The sequence below is a fragment of the Sardina pilchardus genome, chromosome 6, assembly GCF_963854185.1.
Source record: "Sardina pilchardus chromosome 6, fSarPil1.1, whole genome shotgun sequence".
In the NCBI taxonomy this organism is placed as follows: domain Eukaryota; kingdom Metazoa; phylum Chordata; class Actinopteri; order Clupeiformes; family Clupeidae; genus Sardina; species Sardina pilchardus.
Window position 1 is genome coordinate 16,549,146 of NC_084999.1, and position 14,875 is coordinate 16,564,020.

Here is a 14,875-nt window from a genome sequence, read left to right on the forward strand (position 1 = left end):
ATTCCTAAATCAGTTTGCCCTCGTTGAGGCCATAGCTGAGAGACATTATCAGAGCACATTTGACAGTCGGTGGACATTGGTTCTGGAGATCTACATCACAGAACATTATTTTTGCATATTTTCAACCACCCACTCAACGTCTTACAGCCAAGCAGGCTCTGCCTCAACTTGCCTGGAATAACAATAGAACATAGGAGTTACCCATGGCAGTTACCTACTGGTTTAACACATCTCAGTGGATGCTTGAGTGTGGGCCAAATATTTTAAAGGAATGCTTTTGTAGTCGGAAAATCATGGCAGAGCACAGGATGTTTGGCTGCAACAAAACATATACGCTGAGACTCAAATCTATATGGTTAAGAAATGAGCTATTGGTATGTCCAAAACAACATAACATGTAATAATTACAACTTTATTTTGTAAGTAAACCTTAGAACAACTCTAGTTTACTGAACATACATAAAAGTGAAATGGAGTGACTGCCCTCTAGTGGCCATAAGAGAAAACAGAATGAAAACAAAGAACTTCAACAAGGGAACATTCCTCATTCTTCCTTCATTTTTTTGTCATTAAATTTGCATTCTCAAGTATTAAAAATGTGCCGATTGAAATGTAATTAATCTCAAAAGGTAGCCATACAAACTATCTAATGTCACAGCAGAGGGCTCGTTGATAAACTGTCCCAATGAGAAGTTTGCCTTCGTATCTGGCTGCCACAGAAGACCCGATGAGAACATTCCCATCATCTTCATATTCTTGTTTTACAATGGGCTGGTCAGAGTGAATGTCCTTAATCCTGATCACCTGGGACATGTGAAATATGTAATCATGCCTCAGTATCTTACTACCTCAATAGACATCTTTGATATGATTTTAATTTAAGATGTTCCACATCTTAATAATATTATATGTATTTAACTATTACTATTATTGAATACACACACACACACACTTACTTCAGATCCAGGTGGATCATTGGGATTATCGAGGGATATTTTGGCTCCGTTTGGGTGACACCCCAGCCATAGGTCACCTGTGTCAGGATCCACTTCAATGTTGTCGCAAAGTGAACCCACATTGATGGACTGCATTTTGTTTTTGAGGGGGGGGGAAAATTAATTTCTTACTCGCTTTTTAATAAGACCATGTGAATAATACGATTAGTGTTCAGCACTGCACAACAGTCACTATATTTAGGAGGAAGCATGTTGGGAGTGTGTTTTCCATTTACATAGACATGCGTCTTAAAGCTTTCTTACCTTGACAGAGACTAAAACATCTCTTTTCTGAATCTCCAGGACATCAATTTCATGGTCAAGAATATCAGACACATAAAGGTACCTGCAACATGCAATGTAAAAACCCTTGATTCGTATAATAATCAAACAATGCACCGTCCATAAGTATTCAAAGAGAGTTTACTATACGAGTGTTTCACTATGATGCTTTACTATGAATACAAAAGTTACATACTGTATAACACAAACTAATTCAGAAAACTGATTTAGAATAAAATGCCCTGCTATTCATGCATTGATTCATGAAATAAAATCAAGTCAAAGGTACATAATATAAAGATACACATCACAGACACTTTCGGCACAGAGAATCCAAACAACAATAACACAATTATTCACATTGTCAGCTGTTTGAACTACAAAGTAAAATCACGTACATCCGTAAAAAACTTGCAGGGAGCAAGATCAAAAATAAATTATAGTTCAAAGGCAACGTAAAGATCCACACACCGAAGAGCTCCCTATATATATATACCCTATATATATATATGGACTAACGTTTGTTAGCGATTGAAAAAAACTGTAATAGAAATATATATATATATATATATTTCTATTACAGTTTTTTTCAATCGCTAACAAACGTTAGTCCATTCATTTGACACATTTTCAAAACTAAACACAGACTCTCACCTACAAAACACAATTGGCCAAATGGATAATTTTCCTCTCAAAAGCACATTCCATGTTCTTACACCACATTTTGTTACATATACACTAACTCGTCATTTCTCTGCACACACTAACTTTACCAAAACACTGGAAACCTGACTCAAAATGAAGTTATTTTGTCAAAGAATGAAGCTTGTTTTCACTTCACAAGATACATGCAGTCAATCAGAGTACATTAGGTTTCAAAATACTGGCTACTGTTGACATTACAAAAACTGCATAGACTTTTATGTTTCAGTTTTACAGGTATTTGCATGCAAAACATGCAATCCAGCATTTTTACACTAAATTTCTTGGTTGGGAACTGTATGTCCAGATGTAATGTTCACATTCAAATGCATTCCAGTAAAAAGCAAATCTTTTTTTTTCTTTCTTTTTTTTTTACTGTTCACTAGACCTACAGGTGCAGTAATATTGTTTACAGTAGACTATGATAGAACTGAAAAAGTTTTACAACATTGCAGTGAACAAAATATCCATGAAACACAAGAGCATTCGGAACAAAAAACAACAGCAAAAAGCCCAGATAAAAAGGGGGTGAACAAAAAAACCCACAATATTACTGTGTCTAATCTCTGCACCTGCTCCTCTCAGTGCTCCTGCACCTCTCACTGGGCCTGTTCTTCTCCCTGGGCTCCTTACTCTTACTCTTCCTCGTCCAGACATTACAGTATTTGTCTTTTTCTGTTTCTGCTTCCAAAAACATCACCTCCTCTTTTTACTGTGTAAGTGTCAATGTAATAGAGAGAAATAACCCCTGCCACTGAGTCTAGATAGACTGAAATCAGCTGTGGTTGGCCCAATTTACCCAACATAAATCATCTGTGTCAATTATTCGATTGTTTGTTTATTATCAGTTGAGATAAATTGCTTTTGAATTGATAACATTGCAGAAGCGAAGGTTTTTATACTGTATCTAAGGTTTGGAATATTGTTTTAACTATTGTGGGATGTTGTGTGTTAACATTCGAAAATAATGCAAAAACGATCCATTATTTTGTTGGGAGGTATAGTTTGTCTGTTAAGAAAATGTAAGCATTGTGAAAATATATTCACTGACTGCATACTGTGTGAAAACAACATGAAATGTGTGAATGGTATCGCCACAAAAGACCGATGCTGTGCTAACTGTGTTTAGAGTTTTGAAAATGTGTCAACTGAATGGACAAACGCTTGTTAGCGATTGAAAAAAACTGTAAGTAACATTTCAGGCTTTTGCAGCCCTTCCTCAGACTTTCTCTGGGAAGCCTGAAGCCTGAAACGTTACTTAATAAAAAGAAAAGATATATATTTTGGGAGCTCTTCGGTGTGCAGATCTTTACATTGCCTTTCAGCTGTTAGAACTAACCTGTGATCTGGGGAAATGTTGATGCCGTTGGCCGAGGAGATGCCCTCGGCCACAACCTTCACCTCCTCTGGACTGTAGTACACAACGTTACACCACGACAGGCCCAGGATGGTCACCAGCATGTTCAGACCTTCGTAGTCATGCTGGAAGTAACGATCATTGGTGGCATACAATCTATCCACTCCAACAGCAACAATATCATTCACACTGCAACAGGAAATGAGAATGTAAAATATGCAACTCGTGCACAGTAATGAAGGCAACACGATTGCAATTTTTAATCAGCGACACATACTTATGGAGCAGGTTGTGTTTAATGGTCTTGAGGTGCACAATGGATTGTTTCTCCTCAAAGAGTTGAAAGATCTCAACCTGGCTTGTATGGTGTGGATGATTCACAACAAACAAGTAAATTGATCCATCTAAAAGAAATGTCAGATATTACGGCACAATTGTAAAGGTTAATACAATACTTTATGAAAACTACACCAACTTTTCTTTTGAATATGACAAACATTGAAGATGCTTTCCTACATGTCCCAAATATTTTATAATCTGAGCACCCCCTGATGACCAGTCAGTCTGTCATGCAATCCCTTGTGAGGAACAGAACAAATACCCTCCATACCTTTCTCATCAGTGAAGACACTGATACCATGTGGGTTGAAAGACTTCTGGTCCAATTCTCCTTCAATGTGAAGAGGCATAGGTGTCAGGTCAGGATCCAGGAGATCCAGGGTATAAATCTTCCCAGGATCTTCAGAATAAGATGGCATACCAGGATATTTCAACCCCTAAGGTATAAGCAGAGTTTACTGTAAGCTATACCGTGTCTCAAAAAAAAAAAAAAACTGGACTAAAAATATTAATGTTTTAGGTCATGTCCACTGGAAGAAAAGTTCTTCAGCTATAAGAGGGAATGTAATTATTGCTCATCACTGCTTTTCAACATGCACAAGCTTGCTTGCAGAGACCACGCTGATTGGCTGATGATGAGTGACATGTCTTTGCTAGTGAGTATTGTGACGGACGAGAGATATAGGCCAAATTAAGAAATAAATATGATAGGTTAAACCAAACAGCCTAATTGAATGCACTACGATTCGGACGGAGTAGGCCCATCTTTGCAATGTTTTCAGGGAAATTCTACAAGAGATGTACATTTTCACTTAAACATCTTTCTTTGATCTGGCATTGGGTCATATGAAGGCAATACCAAATATGAAGAACACCTGTAGTGCCATCTCAGGATGTTTTTTATTGTAGTAAATGCATTTTTTAAAATAACTAAAAGGCTATTTGTCAGGCCCCATCATGCACCATATCTACAGTATGGCAGTTATATAAGGCTGTGAAAGGGCCTAATGGCCAGTCAATTCAATGGCCTTTTCTCTGCCTGTGAGAACTTGGAGAACCTCCTCAGCTTTTTTCTGCTTAGGCCTATATATGCCTCGAATTGAATAAAGTTCAAGCATTTAATTAAATAATGCGCATTGGATAAAAAGTAAAGAAAGCATAGAGAATGTATTAGGCCATGCAATGCCAATTACAACATACTGTGCTGAGAATGGCTAGTCCGTCTCTAAGGATAGTGATGTCTTCTGCTCCAAACTCTGGAACACAAAAATAGCCTAGTATTAAGATAAACTCCAAGAAAATTATCATAAATATGGTGTGGTCACATGATCAACTGTTTAAAAATAATTAGGTCACTTTTGGTGACCAATTCCTAAGAAGAATACCCGACATAACCCTGGACTTTATCAGTTAGAATTCTGGAGTTGTTCAAACCTACCGCACACTTACCTATGCCCTTAATCAGTTGACACTTGAGCAGGTGATTTTGTTTGAGTTCACGACTTGCAAGTGACATGTGACTGCAAGGAAAAGTAAACTCTGGTCATAACGTGTAGGCTACTCGCTTGTTTTCCACAAGCCGATCTGTTTTCAACAATCCTATGCTCTGCCAATACATTTTCAACCTTGTTCAACTTTGTCAGCCTAAGAGTTGAGCTTTGTCCTGGGCCACTTGCACAACCTCCTTCCGTGGCTGTCAGAGGCGTTGCGTAGGCCTACTCATTCTGCCGTAACACAATTCAAAACGAACGATAGACAAAAATAGCCTACAGCAGAGAGAAATAGTAAAGTAGGTTTCAAACCTTAGAGCATTCAGTCGTAATCCAACAAACACCGCACATGCCAGAACAACTACAGACAAAACGAGACATCTCCTCATGTTTGCACAGAAGATAGGCTACAGGCTAGCCTATTGGGTTGACTATATCCTTTTGTCAATGATCTTTCAGTCCGTCCCATAGCCAGTCTGTCAGCCAGTAATATGCATTGCTTTTCAGCGCATATCAAACTGGGCTATACATGCATACAAGCAGGAAAACACCCTTCAATCGGATTTTTTGAAAATGTCACTTTATTTAAAAAAATTTAGCCTATGCTAGATATCACTTTTCTCTCTTTAAAAAAAAACAAACAAAAAAAACACTCTGAATAATGGCAACTTGTGGGTTGCTATTAGTTTAGACAAGCTTATTGACTTAATGAGGTAATAGTTCATCCCAACAGGTTTTTTATGTTCAAGTGCAAGGTTGTAGCCTACATTGTCCGTTAGCCTACGGTTCAATGCACATGACAGCCTATGTAAATTCTCTCACAACATGGCTAGAGAAAGCAGTCACATTTTTTTAATGAATTACAAACATCAATACAGCTTCTTTAGGTAGCCTAGTAGGCCTGTCAGGTGTACAGTGCAAGACTTGTTGAGTTGACTAATTAAGATCACAGCATAGGGCTCTGTGAAAGACTTGTTGAGTTGACTAATTAAGATCACAGCATACTGTAGGGCTCTGTGAAAGACTTGTTGAGTTGACTAATTAAGATCACAGCATAGGGCTCTGTGAAAGACTGAGCCGATGAGGAGCTTTCCTCCGTAGGTCGCTGCCACAGAAGAACCGATGAGCACACTTCCATCATCCATGTAGACTTGTGTCACGGTCGGCTGCTCAGAGAGGATGTCTGCAATCTTAATAACCTATTTTAATTAGAAAAGGTGAAAACACAAGGTATTACTTTGTTATGAAACTGGATTTCATGAAAAAAGTATATAGATAGTAACAAAATGTATGAATTCTTCTTTTCATAAATGTTCAATGTACTGGGTATCCGTTTAAAGCTAAGATAGTAGCGAACTCTAAACTAACTCTAAAGTTGACAAAAAAAGAGCCATGATCCCCTGCTACTCTTACACAGTAATAATACAAGGCATTCTAGGAACGCATCAGCAATGTCAGAGATTCCATCCTCTGTATAGCCTAAGTCAGTGCAGCATCAAAATGAATTTGAAATAACTGTTTTAGGGTCAAATAACACATAGCTACTTAAAGACTGATTGAGCCAGTGGTCTTACCTCTGAACCTGCTGGGTCCTCTATGTTATTGAAAAAGAATTTCCAGACATTGGGATGACACCCCACCCACAAGTCACCGGTCTCAGGATCTACTTCAATATTATCCACAGGTGTTCCCACATCCATGAACTTCAACACAAAACCAGTAGAACACTGTTAAAATACAATTTTTTATCTACACCAGCACTTTTTACATTTAATAATTACCAAACCAAACCTCCCAGAGTGTGCATTCTGTTTGTTAGATGTACAGTGCCTATAAAAGTGAATACGTATGCAATTGCTTATTTTGCATTACATATTTTTAATTAATTAACCTTCACTTTGACATTAAAGAGGGGATGTTTCAAGTTATTAGATTGATTAAGATTCAATTGATAAAAGTCGTAAAAGGGGAAATATCCAAGGGGAGTGAATACTTTTTATAGGCACTGTGCATACATTAAAATGAACTTTCTTTAGTACATGAATTATTTGTGAATTGCACACAAATGAGCTTACATGAACTGTGCTTCAAGCTAAAAAATAAATTCTGAGAAGAGAAAAATGTCAGAGATTCTCCACTGTCTGTTTTGTTGAGTTACTGCTTGCTGAGTTTAAAGACTGTTAACATCACAACCACAAACTGTCTAGGAAAGATACAAAAGGTGATGTATGTCTTTCTGCTAATATCTACAGTGCTTGCAAGAGAGCAGAAGTCCTGATAGCTAGTTTACCTTCACTGGTATTAAGTCATTGCTGTCTTGTCTCTCCATCACATGAACTTTGTTGTCTGTAAGATCACCCACATATATGTGCCTGTAAGAAGAAGAAGAACCATTACTAACCATCTTGCAGCACATTAGATACTCGTACGTACACATGTTTAAAAACATACTTTTTGTCTGGAGAAATGTTGATGCCATTTGCCATGTAAAAACCGTCTGCCACAACTTTAACGCCCTCTGGGCTGTAGTAGGTTACGGTACACCAGGGCAGGGCGAGGAGCATTGCTAACATTGCCGGAATTCCAGTGAAGTAGTTATCGTTTGTGGCATAAAAACTCTCCACGCCTACTGCCACTATGTCATTCACACTGCAAGAGATACAGAGAAGGGTCAGTGACTGTACTGGTCTGTCAGCTTATTAAGTTGCTGTTTTAGCGGAGGAAGTTAGCTAAAACAGATATCATACAATATAATACAAGTGCAACCTGACACATCTTTACCTGTGCAAGAGTTCGTGCTTTATTGTTTTCAGATGCACAAGGGAATTTTCTTCCGCCAGGAATCTAAATATTTCCACCTGACTTTGATGCTGAGGATGGTTGACAACGAAGAGGTATATGGCACCATCTGTGTTGAAAGTGTGAACATTAAAGTGGATCTGTGTGTTAGTATGCCTGCTGCAATTATGACATCATGCCTTTTTCTGGGTATCTGAGGATTTAACCAATTACACTTACAGTGCGCAGCTATATCTATCTTGGTATCCATTATCACATTAAAAGGTATACACAAAGAAAGGCAAAGGCAAAAAGGATGCTAAACAGTCAAGAGTTTGGTCAAGAGATGAGCTCACCGGCATCAGTGTATGTGCTGATTCCATGGGGATTGAATGACTCGAGGTCAAAGCCTCTTCCCATGCGCAGCTCTACAGGTTTCATTCTGTCCTTTTCCATGTCCAGGACGTATATTCTCCCAGGGTTATCTGACAGCATGCCTTGGACTTTCAGACCCTAGGGATATATGAGGGACCGATTTTGGTTGATCATTTTTTTTAGTATATTTTTTAAATATACAAATAAAACAAGGAAATACCAACCTCACTTTCTATGTTGATATAATAAAGGCTTGGACAGGTTTTATAGCCTATAAAACTATACTGTACCTTTAACCTCATTTATAAGGATATTGCCAAACCTTGGGAGGCAAAACCCCCACCTTCTATTTGCTTTTGATTAGCTCATAAGAGAGCATAAATGGGTGCCACAGTCATTTTGCCACTTACGGTACTTATTAGTGCCTGTCCATCTGGAAGTATGGTGATATCTTCAGATCCAATTTCTGTGAAGGCAACATAATGCAGGAGTTGATGTTTGTCACTTGTTGTCACTTTTCAATGTACTGGGTGCGCCTTTGAGTCATTCCCCAATGTAGATGGTTCCAAGAAAGTCTATTTGATGACCCTGCACGTTAGCCAAGTGTGTCAAAAAATGACAGAAAGGGTCACCTCCTGCTCACTCAAAGTTATAGTGTAATAGCAGGTGTTCTGTTTCATGGCAGTGACAGAGACTCCATTCACTTCATTATAACATATTCATATTCATGTTACTCAACTCTACATATTTGATTACCATCAAAATGATGTAACTGTTACTTTGAAGTTAAAACTATGTTACATTACTTTGACAAGAGAAAGATCATCTGGAATAATCACATGATTATAACAACAATATACTGTACAATACAATATACAACCATGTTGATAATGCAATCACATATAGCAGTAATCACATACCAAGGCCTTTGATATATTTACAATTGGGTAGGTGGTTTTGGGTCAGCTCCCGATCAGCATGAAATTTCTTTCTGGGAAATAAAACAAAGGGTACCTTTTGAGTTCCAGGTTCTTTGCAAACCTGTTACTACTGCATGCCTGACCTTTTCAAAACATCAGGTGGTGATGAAACACCTGAGAATTTGCTTATTGGTTTAGTGTGCATGCAGAGGCTATGGGAAGAAGATAAGCCCCATAGGATTCAATGGTTGCAAATGAATGTAAAGTAAGAAATAAATCATTTCTGGAGGCTACTCATATCTTATCAGGGAGCAGCAGGCACAACCTCATGCTATTTTAAGATGTTCTCATGTTACAATGAGTATAAATGGAGGCTTAATGATAGGAACATTTTTATTAATTTGCCAAAGGCAAATGACAAACATATTCAAACACTTGATGTTGAAAACAAACCATTAGCTCTACATTCCCTTAAAAGCTGAGACCACTTGTTAGACTGTAGTGGACTACACATTAAACATTGACCCATGTACGCAGCTGCTGTAGCGCGAAAGACTTCAATCAACATTGAACTTTAAACACATGCACACACCAGTATGCAAAAGTGGTAACTTGCTGCAGAAGACGCACCTATAATGTTCAAGTTACGATAATAACAACTCGTCGAACCAGATTGGTTGTTCCTCAAGGACAATCTAGCCTACTTTTTTTCACCAAGATATTCTTTCACTTATTTGAAGTTCGCAGGCAAGTATTTCCAAGGTGACAATTAAACATCTTACCAGAAGGATGCAGGTTGCAATTCATTGAAATTAATTAAATTCCCCTACCTTAGGTTCATTACGCGTTCACCAAGAAACGCTGAAAATGCAGCAATAATGACCGATATGATTATTAGTTTCTTTCCCATTTTGTTGAGAAGCAGGCAGTGATTAACATTCCTGAGATCTCCGGAGATTGTGCGCCCAAAAGTTAACACGGAAGTCAAACTTGCTGCGGAATCACGTGATAGGCTACACGGACAGTAAAATCCTAAAGGGGGGGGCACATAGGTTGTATGCGCAAGCGGCAGCGCTGCGCTATGAACCCCGTTATTTTTGATGGCTTGCGCGCGCAAGAGCTGGCTTGAAACTGCAGCATAACACCGGTGTCAGAAACGTGTCTGACGCAGCTGCGGTGTACCCCTATTAAAACATCTCCTCATTCTACCTTTTGAATTAAAATGCTTCCAACAGCTTGCATGTCATGTGAAAAATAGGCTCTGGTCTTATTTCTGACATGCACCCGCTCTCAGTGTAGCTCGAACCTCGCCTGAGGTGTGTGCCATGCAGGCAGTGTGGAACTTCTACCAGACCCGGCTGCAGAGTGCAGTGATACAGATTGATGAGATGATGAGATCAGTGATGAGATTTCTAGGGGGGCACTATTTTCAATCGTAAAATTACGCATGATTATTCAGGCAACAACGGGACGGGTCAGCTGCTTGTGTAACACCTTTCAATCTCCTCACCTCCTTCCATAGCCTCCTCTCCTATCCTCAATCCACCTCCCTCACTCCTGCCTTCTTTCCACCACTCTCTTTCTCTGTCTCTCATTCTCTCTCTCTCTCTCCCTTTCTGTTGCAATCTCTTTCTTTCACAGTCACTCCACTGTCTCTCCCTTTCTCTCATCCTCGTTCTCTCTCTCTTTCTCTCTCTCACACGCACACACACACACAAGCACTCACCACACACACACACACACACATACACACACACGCAAACACACGCAGAAGATAAGAGGCCTACACAAATATAATGGGAATTATCCACCTTATAGTTTTACCAGAACGTGGAACAACAAGAATTATAATCCTACCATGTCAGAAAAGCTGTAATCTCCTCGACTTCATGTTGAACTTCCGAAATATCGTGAATTTCCAGTCACCCTCCCTGAATTTTGATGTAAGATCCCACTCGCATGCTACTTGAATCAACTGCGCTTTCGTGCAACATGCTCCTCCTGTGCTCACTGAAGACGCCTGGAAGAGTCTGGTAACATACACCGAGAATGTATTCAAATGATACAGTAATGAAAGATGCACAGTTTATTTGTTTAGCATACAGTTTGAATGTTACAGCCCTTTGGGGCCCCACTTAGGGATTTCTGTGGGCAAGCCCACTGTGGGTTTGCCCACACTTTGCCCGCATTGGCCCCATAAGGGCAGCCCATACGGGCCCCACAGCTGTTTTGCCCTTTGGGGCCCCACTTAGGGATTTCTGCGGGCAGGCCCACTGTGGGTTTGCCCACACTTTGCCCGCATTGGCCACAGCTGTTTTGCCCTTTGGGGCCCCACTTAGGGATTTCTGCGGGCAAGCCCACTGTGGGTTTGCCCACACTTTGCCCGCATTGGCCCCATAAGGGCAGCCCATGCGGGCCCCACAGCTGTTTTGGCCTTTGGGGCCCCACTTAGGGATTTCTGCGGGCAGGCCCACACTTTGCCCGCATTGGCCCCATAAGGGCAGCCCATGCGGGCCCCACAGCTGTTTTGCCCTTTGGGGCCCCACTTAGGGATTTCTGCGGGCAAGCCCGCTGTGGGTTTGCCCACACTTTGCCCGCATTGGCCCCATAAGGGCAGCCCATGTGGGACCCACAGCTTCTTCCCTTAGGGTTCCCAGTAAACCCCAGTAAACCCACACCACATATTGAAACTTATTGAAGACGCTGGTCGTAAAGAAGCTTCTTTTCATACTGTGTGTGTACACTATATAGAAAAAGAACATCAACCAACAAACAATCATTTCAGAATTTAAACAGTTCAAGCAATGTTGAATGCTGACAGCTGCAGTGCCAAATCAATATGAAAATTTCAGTGCAATTTGTATGTTTAGGTTAGCCTGATAAACCAGCCTAAATGGATTGGATGTCTAATTTAGTCTGGCCTCGATCAATGGATACAACGGAACATTGTTGATGAGCACAACCCGTTGTCTTTCAAACCGTGTCTGTGCCTATAGGCCAACGCTCCCTCAAAACCCCGCCCCAGAGCCCTCTGCCCCGCCCGCGTTGATTCAAAACACATCTCTGCGTTGTGATTGGTTTAGTTGCCATCTGCCAGATTCAGGGCAGTGTTTTCAAAATGTTCAATGGTCCGAGGCCAGACCCAAATGCAGGCAAAACATTTTGCCGTCCAGCAGTTGGCGCTGGTTTTCCAGGCTATGTTTAGGTAGCCTGGGCTCGCCCATACTTCCTGTGACGCTGCACAAAATTTTGCGAACAGTAAGTCTGGCCAAGCAGCCTATCCACCAAATTTTCACAGGATCGGGAAATCCAATGAAAATCAAGCATTACTAACGGCCCGGTAAAGGCAATGATGCACTAGTAAGCATGTCAATGGGGTTTTGCGAGAAGCCTATCGTTGTGGTTGTTTTACATACATCAGAGGAAAGAGTGGTGTGATTAGTTGAAGCTTTGTCCAGTAGCAAACAAAGGAATTTGAAAGAGGCGGATTAAACCTGCCGAGATGGAGGCAGGAGCCGAAGAGCTCACACACAGAGCAAATTAATTTCTGTGTTTTTAATTAATAAATTTCAGTGTTATGTACATTTGATTTGTCTTTTATTCTATTATTGACCAGCTTGTTCAACAACTGCAACTATTACATATGAGGTACACATGGGCCAGGTGTGGGTTTACTTAGTAAGCCCACACTACCCCACAGTAAACCCACACTACCCCACAGTAAGCCCACACTACCCCACAGTAAGCCCACACTACCCCACACTAAGCCCACAGTAAACCCACACTACCCCACAGTAAACCCACACAAGTGCGGGGGCAGAGGGGGATTTTGGGAGGGTATGGGAATATAAGGGCCCATAATGGGTCCCACTGGGGGCCCAATGAGCCAAATGTGGGCAAGCCCCACACTCTGCCCAAACTGTGGGTTTGCCCACAGGGGCCCCACCAGGGTCCCTTAGTGTGGGGCCCGCATGTGCCCCGCATTTCACGACGGTAATGGGGGCCCTCACGGGCATGTTTGCTGGGTGCATGCTGCCCTCAGGGAAGAGGTTCAGATCCGTCAGAGGCAAAACAAACATATTGAAGAACAGCTTCTACCCTTGGGCATGCAGTCAGAACTCAAAATGCACCACACCACAGACACTGCTTCTTCCAGTCTTTCTGCTGTGTGTATGCGTGTTTGTGTGTGCCTGTATGTGAATGTATGTGTGGGTGTGAAGAGGTTTACTGCTTTGTGTGATGTTTTATGTGCAAAACGTTGACCCGGTAAGAGGATTCCACTATAATAATAATCATAATCTGAGCAAAAACAATAGGGCCTTGCACCTATGGTGCAGCCGCTGCTTCAGCGGCCACACCTCAGTGCTCGGGCCCTAATGAAATGAGTTGTTTGATGCCATTTTCAGAGGCTCTGCTGTGCAGATGTAAGAGAGGTGGCTTAACATGTTATTCAACATGGTTTCTGTTAAATGTGTAGAAATTGTAAAGGAAATTGTGAAAGCTATGTCCCTCTGCCTGTGGTGTTTTTGTTGGACTGTTACCATACTTGTCTTATCTGTCTTGCAGTGATGGCATCATCAAATACTTAAACAGTTTCTACACTCACTTACACAGTTTTCTTAGTCTGGTTTTCACCATACTAAGCTCAATCTTTTAAAGGGATATTCCGCCATTTTTTGGAAATAAGCTCATATCATATCAGCTACACACACACGCATGCACATGTAACCTGTGTTGTGTTCAGCCCAGTTTACGCCCAGTCTCAAGTGTGCTGGCAATCGAGCTAAAAGCCCAGGCTACTAGCTTCCATGCCAGCAGCACTCTTGAGGCTCCATGGAGTGAGGTTTACCAATGTTCCACGCGCACAGCTAAGCTAGCAGGCATCCGTTACACACACACACTCTTACACACACACACACACACACACACACACACACACACACACACACACACACACACACACACACACACACACACACACACACATATACACACCCACACACACTCACAGTACACACTCAGACACACACTCACAGTACACACTCAGACACACACTCACAGTACACACTCAGACACACACATAAACGCACACAAGCATGCATACATAAACACACACACACACACACACACACACACACACACACACAGTACACATGCATGCACACACACACACACACACACACACACACACACACACACACACACACACACACACACACACACACACACACACACACACACACACACACACACTCACAAGCAAACACATGCACACAGAGAGAAGCACACACATTCATTAACACACACAAAAGTAGGAGATGGAGATTACAAATTGACAAGGGTGCTTTAATTTTGCAGAGAGTATGTGCAGGACTGGGCGGCGGTCATATTTTGTACCGCTCTGCAGTACATCTAGGTTACTGTAAAAGAAAGATTATCATGGGACTCCTGCAGTGAAGGGATACGCCATCTGGTGGTTATTTTTTGAGTGACAGACTCATAAAATCACAAACAGCTATTTAGCCTACATTTAAAAAGTCCTGGAGGTTTACGTAACAGTGCGAGACTCTGACATGTCTAACAGGTTCAGTCAGAAGGGCTAATTGAAGATACATATTTTTTAATATTATTAAGCTT

At 41.0% G+C, this 14,875-nt stretch overlaps 2 protein-coding genes across 3 annotated transcripts; both read right to left on the reverse strand.

Moving 5' to 3' along the window:
- Positions 1-391: 391 nt before the first annotated feature.
- LOC134082756 (serum paraoxonase/arylesterase 2-like) lies at positions 392-5,629 on the reverse strand. 2 transcript variants are annotated; one of them, XM_062538705.1, is made up of 9 exons: positions 5,478-5,629; positions 5,125-5,195; positions 4,876-4,931; positions 3,947-4,112; positions 3,614-3,740; positions 3,319-3,525; positions 1,260-1,341; positions 957-1,085; positions 392-804 (listed from the first exon to the last, which is right to left on the reverse strand). In XM_062538705.1, the coding sequence occupies exons 1-9, from the start codon at positions 5,552-5,554 to the stop codon at positions 643-645; spliced, it is 1,077 nt and encodes a 358-aa protein (XP_062394689.1). In that variant the 5' UTR covers positions 5,555-5,629; the 3' UTR covers positions 392-642. The 2 variants fall into 2 exon arrangements, with proteins under 2 accessions (XP_062394689.1, XP_062394690.1); XM_062538706.1 differs by having other exon boundaries at positions 664-804; positions 957-1,033.
- Positions 5,630-5,734: 105 nt separating this feature from the next.
- Positions 5,735-10,221, reverse strand: LOC134082759 (serum paraoxonase/arylesterase 2-like). The gene is made up of 9 exons (XM_062538708.1): positions 10,069-10,221; positions 9,239-9,309; positions 8,729-8,784; positions 8,300-8,456; positions 7,947-8,073; positions 7,617-7,814; positions 7,456-7,537; positions 6,740-6,868; positions 5,735-6,364 (listed from the first exon to the last, which is right to left on the reverse strand). The coding sequence occupies exons 1-9, from the start codon at positions 10,146-10,148 to the stop codon at positions 6,203-6,205; spliced, it is 1,062 nt and encodes a 353-aa protein (XP_062394692.1). The 5' UTR covers positions 10,149-10,221; the 3' UTR covers positions 5,735-6,202.
- Between the last annotated feature and the right edge of the window lie 4,654 nt (positions 10,222-14,875).

What these genes read in the sequence shown, in the direction of transcription:
- LOC134082759 (XM_062538708.1), bottom strand. Translation starts at nt 10,148, where the DNA reads ATGGGAAAGAAACTAATAATCATATCGGTCATTATTGCTGCATTTTCA. An exon ending in TAAATATATCAAAGGCCTTG is followed by an intron (nt 8,785 to 9,238) that starts GTATGTGATTAC and finishes TTGCCTTCACAG; the next exon opens with AAATTGGATCTGAAGATATC. An exon ending in AACATTTCTCCAGACAAAAA is followed by an intron (nt 7,538 to 7,616) that starts GTATGTTTTTAA and finishes TTCTTCTTACAG; the next exon opens with GCACATATATGTGGGTGATC.
- LOC134082756 (XM_062538705.1), bottom strand. Translation starts at nt 5,554, where the DNA reads ATGAGGAGATGTCTCGTTTTGTCTGTAGTTGTTCTGGCATGTGCGGTG. An exon ending in AACATTTCCCCAGATCACAG is followed by an intron (nt 1,342 to 3,318) that starts GTTAGTTCTAAC and finishes TGCATGTTGCAG; the next exon opens with GTACCTTTATGTGTCTGATA. An exon ending in ATGATCCACCTGGATCTGAA is followed by an intron (nt 805 to 956) that starts GTAAGTGTGTGT and finishes CACATGTCCCAG; the next exon opens with GTGATCAGGATTAAGGACAT.